This window comes from Aspergillus stella-maris (genome assembly GCF_047715825.1).
Source record: "Aspergillus stella-maris strain CBS 113639 unplaced genomic scaffold BDV14scaffold_92, whole genome shotgun sequence".
Lineage (NCBI taxonomy): Eukaryota > Fungi > Ascomycota > Eurotiomycetes > Eurotiales > Aspergillaceae > Aspergillus > Aspergillus stella-maris.
Window position 1 is genome coordinate 103,983 of NW_027396886.1, and position 6,817 is coordinate 110,799.

General features: G+C 50.4%; 3 protein-coding genes across 3 annotated transcripts; 2 read left to right on the forward strand and 1 right to left on the reverse strand.

Annotated features, from left to right (window-relative positions):
* The first annotated feature begins 10 nt into the window (after positions 1 to 10).
* Positions 11 to 2,330, forward strand: BDV14DRAFT_157671 (methionine--tRNA ligase MES1). The gene is made up of 2 exons (XM_073766694.1): positions 11 to 230; positions 297 to 2,330. The coding sequence occupies exons 1-2, from the start codon at positions 94 to 96 to the stop codon at positions 2,134 to 2,136; spliced, it is 1,977 nt and encodes a 658-aa protein (XP_073622821.1). The 5' UTR covers positions 11 to 93; the 3' UTR covers positions 2,137 to 2,330.
* On the reverse strand, positions 2,331 to 3,866 carry sonA (putative nuclear pore complex protein (SonA)). Its single transcript, XM_073766698.1, has 2 exons — positions 3,426 to 3,866; positions 2,331 to 3,355 (listed from the first exon to the last, which is right to left on the reverse strand). Exons 1-2 carry the CDS (start codon positions 3,684 to 3,686, stop codon positions 2,525 to 2,527), a joined length of 1,092 nt encoding a protein of 363 aa, XP_073622822.1. The 5' UTR covers positions 3,687 to 3,866; the 3' UTR covers positions 2,331 to 2,524.
* A 1,250-nt stretch (positions 3,867 to 5,116) lies between these two features.
* On the forward strand, positions 5,117 to 6,748 carry BDV14DRAFT_183967 (uncharacterized protein). The gene is made up of 5 exons (XM_073770443.1): positions 5,117 to 5,360; positions 5,541 to 5,762; positions 5,824 to 5,875; positions 5,925 to 6,108; positions 6,167 to 6,748. Exons 2-5 carry the CDS (start codon positions 5,591 to 5,593, stop codon positions 6,314 to 6,316), a joined length of 558 nt encoding a protein of 185 aa, XP_073622823.1. The 5' UTR covers positions 5,117 to 5,360; positions 5,541 to 5,590; the 3' UTR covers positions 6,317 to 6,748.
* Positions 6,749 to 6,817: the final 69 nt, after the last annotated feature.

The following is a 6,817-nucleotide window of genomic DNA, read 5'->3' on the forward strand; positions in this document are numbered from 1 at the left end:
CCCGACGGGCGATGAATCATCCACCACCAAAAAAAGCTCCCCTTCTAGTTCATCTTTTGCCCCTCCACAACCCCGCCATCACAATCACCCACCATGGCTACGGATCAAAAGATCTTGCCCAAGAAGGGCGAGCGCAATATCCTCATTACGAGTGCTTTGCCATATGTGAATAACGTTCCTCACTTGGGAAACATTGTTGGTTCCGTGCTCAGTGCCGATGTCTTTGCGAGGTGAGTCATCCCGCTACCTGGTAGAATTGTATAGGCCAACTTCATACTAACGCGAGACTCAATTAGGTATAATAAAGCTTGCGGACACCCGACCCTCTACATTTGCGGAACAGACGAATATGGTACAGCCACAGAAACCAAGGCTTTGGAGGAGAAGGTGACGCCAGAGGAACTGTGCGCGAAATACAACAAGATTCATCAAGAAGTGTACGAGTGGTTTGAGATTGGCTTCGATCATTTCGGACGCACTCCGACACAAAAGCACACCGAGATTTCCCAAGCTATCTTTAAGCGGCTCTATGACAATGGGTACCTTGTGGAAAAGACCGCTGAGCAGCCGTTCTGCGAAACCCATGGGTCCTTCTTGGCTGATCGCTATGTTGAAGGAGAGTGCCCTCGATGCCACTACGATGATGCCCGCGGAGACCAGTGCGATAAGTGTGGTCACCTTCTCGATCCCTTCGACCTCATTAACCCCAAGTGTAAGCTCGACGGCGCGGCCCCGGTAAAGCGAGAGACGAAACACATTCACCTCCTCCTGGACAAGCTCCAGCCCGATATCGAAAAATATGTTCTTCCTGCTATGGAGAACGGCAACTGGCCAAAGAACTCCCGCAACATCACTGAGAACTGGTTGAGGGAAGGTCTGAAAGACCGTGGTATTACAAGAGATCTGAAATGGGGTGTTCCTGTCCCCTTAGACGGATTCGATAACAAGGTGCTATATGTGTGGTTCGAAGCCTGCATTGGTTACCCGTCAATCACCGCCAACTACACACCCGACTGGGAGCTTTGGTGGCGCAATCCCGAGGACGTCCGGCTCTACCAGTTCCTTGGCAAGGACAACGTGCCTTTCCACAGCGTTATCTTCCCAGGATGTCAGCTGGGAACCCAGGACAAGTGGACTATGCTCCACCATCTCAACACTGCAGAGTACCTGAACTACGAGGGTGGAAAGTTCAGTAAGTCTCGTGGAATTGGTGTCTTTGGTAACAACGCCAAAGAGACCGGCGTGCCGCCAGACGTTTGGCGTTACTACCTCCTGAAGAACCGTCCCGAGACAGGAGATACTCAATTTGAATGGAGATCATTCGTCGACAGCAACAACAGCGAACTGCTCGCCAAGCTGGGCAACCTCGTTAACCGAGTCATCAAGCTCGTTGCCGCCTCCTACGGCTCTACTATTCCCGAGTTCACTGTCCCCGAGACCTTCCAGCCAACCCTTGACGAAGTCACCAGCCTCCTCCGCCAATACATCGAAGAAATGGATAGCGTCCACCTGCGTGCGGGTGTGACTACCGCCATGAGGATTGCCGAAGCCGGTAACGGCCTCATCCAAGCCAACCGCCTCGACAACGCCCTCATCGCCAACGAGCCCGAGCGCGCCGCCGCCGTCGTCGGCACAGTCCTCAACCTCATCTACCTCCTCGCCAGCGTCTTCGCACCCTACCTCCCCGCAACCTCCAAGTCTATCAACGAGCAGCTAAACACCTCCTTCCAGCTCATCCCCTCCCAAGAGGACATCAAAGACGGCTGGAAGCCTGTCTCCCTGAAGCCCGGCCACAAGATCGGCAAGGCGCAGTACCTCTTCTCGCGCATTGACCCCAAGAAGGCCGATATCTGGCGCGACCAGTTCGGCGGATCCCAGGCCGATCGCCAGAAGAAGGAAGAGGAGGCCGCTAAGGCCGCTGCCAAGAAGGCTGCTAAGGACGCCGCCAAGGCAAAGAAGAAGGAGAAGAGAGCCAAGGAGGCTGCTGCTGCTGCGGGAGCCGGTGGTGTTGCGCCCGTTGAGGCCTCTGCTAAGGGCGGCGCCGAGGCGACTGATGTTACGAGCGAGGGCAAGAACGACGAGTCTGTTGAGAAGGTGACTGATGGTGTTGCGCAGGTTACGATCCCAACATCGTAAATACTTGCTAATATTTTCGGGTGATATTGGCAGGTAGCGAGCTAGCTAGATCTATGATAGACCTCAAGACGAAACTATCTTATGAGCGATAACTTCAACATCAACATTCAACATATCCATACAACTACTACAATTAGACTCCATTTTTGAATGTATCAGTTTTATTTTCTCTCTCCATTTCTGGCTCAACTCTAGCACCAAATATCAAACAAGTGCAAGTGCATGCTGAATTGAAAGCGGAAACGCTCGATTAATCTGTAATAACAATGATAAAGTAGGTACCTAAGTACACCAAGGGTAGCTGTATATCACCTAGGTATGTTCCCAGTTTTTCCATCCCTTCTGACATTCCCTTCTTTCCTGACCCAATTCTACCACGTCCGTACGATTACCGCCTCCGATTAGTGCCTGGTCTAGGCTTTACCTCTTCCTGACCCACTGGGTGAAGCATAACCTTGTTAGGCAGCTGTGGGGTGTTTGCCGAGTATCCCTTGCTCCAGTCGTAACTGACAGCGTAGGCAAAGATGTTACCGGTCCGGTTGAAGGCCGTGCTAGAGATCGTTCCTCCGACGCTGGGGTACCCCTTCAGACGGTGTTTCGCGTCCTTATCCCAGAAGTGGAAGGTCCCGTCGCTACCGGCTGTGCTGAAGGTGCCGTGTACCGGGTGGAATGAGATAGCATTGACCGAGTAAATGTTGTTGATATCGCGCTGGTTGGGCGGCGTCTCACGGTGGCACTTGAAACTAAAGTTTGAGCTCGAGTCCTTATCCTCGACGTACTGAATAGCGCAGCGACCCTCGATACTTCCGACAGCGAAACCCGTTGCGTCTGCAAAACAGCTGACCACCCTTGTTTGCCATTTCAAAGGAGACTGCATGGTCTTGTAGAACTTTCCGGGTTCACTAAGGTCGATAATGTTGATGTAGCGGTCTGCTGTTCCGACAACCAGTAATTTGTCCTTCACATCCATAGTGTAAACACGTTCCTGGCACTCCACTGATCCAATTGCCGTGGACTGCCGCAAATCCCAGTATTTGACTTGCTTATCCCAAGAACCAGTCACGAGGAGAGACGAATTGCCATTCGGGCTGGGGATCATATGGCAGCATCTGATCGGGGCGTCATGGGCGGCGACCTGTATGGGAGTTGTAGCGTTGGCACCTAGATCGAGCATGCGAGCTGCCTTGTCTGCTCCTGCTCCAACAACTTTTGTCCCGTCCTAAGCAAGTGGATTTAAATGTAAGTGATGAACAAAATGAAGAATATATAACGGAAGACTAAAGACTTACAGGAGACCAGCAGCAGTTCAAGACGGGAGCTTCGTGCTCGAAAAGAGCCTTTCCTTCACTCTGACCTTGGTCATTGATCTCGTAAATGCGAACTTTTTTATCCCATGACGCTACAGCAAGATGATCGGACGCTGGTGAGAAACGAAGATCTGAGATGCTGTCTTCCGGAGGAGAGTTGAGAGCGACATCTTTTGAGATGTCTCCTGTGGTATTGCTCGCAGCCGTCGTGTTTGTAGTGGTAGCGCCAAAGAGGCCCGACATGTCGACAACTTTTTTTCCCGAGCTGGAACCTCGGGATGATGGGATAGACTATGCGACTGTGATATTCAAAGATCGGTATTCAAGATCGCATGAGAAATAGGTCGTAATAGGAGAGGAAAAAAGAAAATTGGTTGTCAGGTGAGTTGGTGCAAGAGCTTCCAGGCACGACGAGAGCCTTGGAGAGAAGGTCCGATATCAACGCGCGCTTGACCCGGCAGTATCGCGACCTCAGGCCTCAGTTCTCACCGCCCAGGTGCGTGTGCATACCACTCCTCATCCGATCTGCACTAATCAATTTAATGCCACATCCTGCTTCTGATGTCGCTCCAGGTTGTCTACTGCGTACAGAGTCCATGGAGCAGACGAGGTCTGCTCCATTGATATCCGGATGAGGTGGCAGCGTCTCTCTACTATGCTCAATCTCTCAACGAGCAAACGCAAGGTTGAGTCGGCCAGGTCTGAGAAGCATACTATGCGCCAAATCAGGCACTTGGTGCAGGCGAAATCAGCTTGTTCTGGTTTCCTGAAGGAACTATATAGACTCGTCTAATTTCATGGCTGTCCACTAACAAACGAACACCCCGCAATCCCATTGAGCATAGTTTGGTATAACTGTCTTGAAACAACTAGCAATAACCGTTGGTCTTATCAACCTGATGCCATGATTTTGGCCTCGTCTATTTACACTTTCGATTCAAAAAAAAAAAAAAATAGCAAGAAGTGGTATCGTCAGCAGGGAGAGGAAGGAAGCGGATGCCCAGATTCCAGAAGGACGAAGTGGAAGTGCTGACGGTCGAAGTGGAGCGGGTGGAAATGCGGGGTGCAGCCTTAGCTCTGGTGGGCCGTTGTCACCAGAGCTCCAGACCTCACGCGAGCTTCTATCAATTATGTACTTCCCGGTATCGAACGGTGTGTCTGAGGTGCAAAGAAGCATCGCTATACACCGTACCTGAATGGACAAAAAGCACTAAGCAAGAAAAGACCAATTTTGAACCCTTACCAGTGGGATGATGCGGGAAGGCCGACAAGGGTAGAACCATCATCTGATGTATCTGCGACAGGTGCGGAGATCCTTTCATCACCACTCACAGCACATCATACGGCGTCGAGTATTTTGGTCTCTTAGTATCGGCATGGTTCGGCGATAATCGTCTCACTCATGCGAGGCCATTCCCTAACAAGCCGGTTTCATCATGGCACTGCACCTGTAAGCCTGTCATCAATCCTCTTTCACAACATCCCATCCTCATTGCCACATCCTGAAGCTCTCTTTAACCCCACCCAAACACTGTGTCATACAGACATCTACGTATTCTTCGATGTATGTATTATTAGCAATTGCTTCCACGTTTATTGCTAAGTTAAGCTCTGACAAGATGGTTTATGGTATATATAGTACAATGAATTGCCATGTAGACTGTAACAACGAAATAAAGCAGTTGCCATTGAAAGGAGCGGAGGCCATTGTACAGTCGACGGAGACGGAGTGATGAACAGGGTGAGGCATCATACTTTGGCTCTGGTCACCTGCCCACCCCCTCTTTCTTCCCTTATTCCCTCATTCTCCTCTCCTCTTCTGCTGTTCCCTTTTCTACCCGGTCCCCTCCTCCTTCTCTCTTCTCTTTTCCTCTTCCATCGAATCTCAATCATCCATCGTTCGCAGTCAACCCACTGGTAAGCTCAACCACGTTCCTGCATCGTCCGTTCCATCCACCCTCCTTCATCACCATGGTGGCACTTGGTTCCCCTCATCATCGCGTCCAATGATGCCATTCCAGTTGTGTTCGATTGCCCTGTGTTCCTGAGTACCCCCAATGACAACGAAAGACTCTAACTTATCACCCTGATGCTTAGAACTCAATACCAATTTTCTGTCCACTATCTACGTGCAAGCCTCATCAATCATGTCTGTTGCCGAAGCTGTTGCCGAGCACCCCGAGCTCACCAAGGTCGACTCTGCCGTCGCCGGCCTGACGATATCCTCCAAGGATGAAACGGCCCCAGATAAGGCCGACAAAAAGGCTCACAAGCGTACCTCGTCCACGGCTGAAGGTGTCTTCAACATCAAGGAGCTAGGTACCACCCCTAATACATTTCAGCCTAATGTATTTTCTGCTAACGATTGGTTCCTGTATAGAGGAGAAGGGGATCGAAATCACCCTGCCCATCGAAACACAGAAGACGGGATGGTAAGTCTTCTTTTCGGTCTCTTTAATGCAGTGAGCTAACCTCCACTAGGAAGCTGAATACCTCGCCGTCAACAATAGAGGACAAGGACATCCTCAAGCTGCAACTCGTCAATCCTCCGGTCAAGAAGATTGACCTGCATTTCCCCTTAGGGCTCGAGGTAACAGCCCGTAACATGAAGGGAGTCACGATCAAGGATGCGCTGGACGCAATCTACAAGCAATTCAAGAAGAAGGTAAGCAAACCTATACGATATATAATTGAAGGTAGAGGCTAACAGACCCGACCTACAGGCTGATGACGAACTGGACAAGCCCTACCTCGCTGGCTTCGAGTGGGACAAGGAGGAGTGCTGGACACGTCTCATCGTCCACCAGACCAAGCAGGGCCCTCCCGCCCCTACAGGCAAGAAGGGCAAGAAGAAGGCTAAAGAGGACTCGTAGCTTCCTGGCTAAGTTGACTACAATCCACTTTACACTGTGGTACTCAACGGACCCGCGGCCGGTCGTGGTCCGTAATGAGCTGACATTCTTTGTCTCATTGTCCTGTTTATTCTCAGCACTTCTCCACATGGTTTCGAGACTTTAGAAGTTTCGCATCAAGAGTGCAGGTGTTTTCTTTCTCTGTAACTTGAATTCTCTGTTCTTTCTGTCAGCTCCAGTTACACTCGTTGTAGGTTCCGATTGCCCACCGATTCCATTATAGCGTAATATCAAAACCCGACCTAAATGGTCAGGGGTCCCACGTTCATTCAATAATACGAGCTTATTGAAGAAATGAGATGCTCTTCCCATTAAATTTCAGATAGTAGATTGCAGGTCGTGGTACGCTGGCATAGGAGTCGGTTTGCTTAACGTAAATCCCGGTCGGTTCGTAGTTCCCGGTCGGTTCGCAGAACTCCAAAAAAAATCCATGCTTGCTCAACTTTAAAGTACTGTACAACA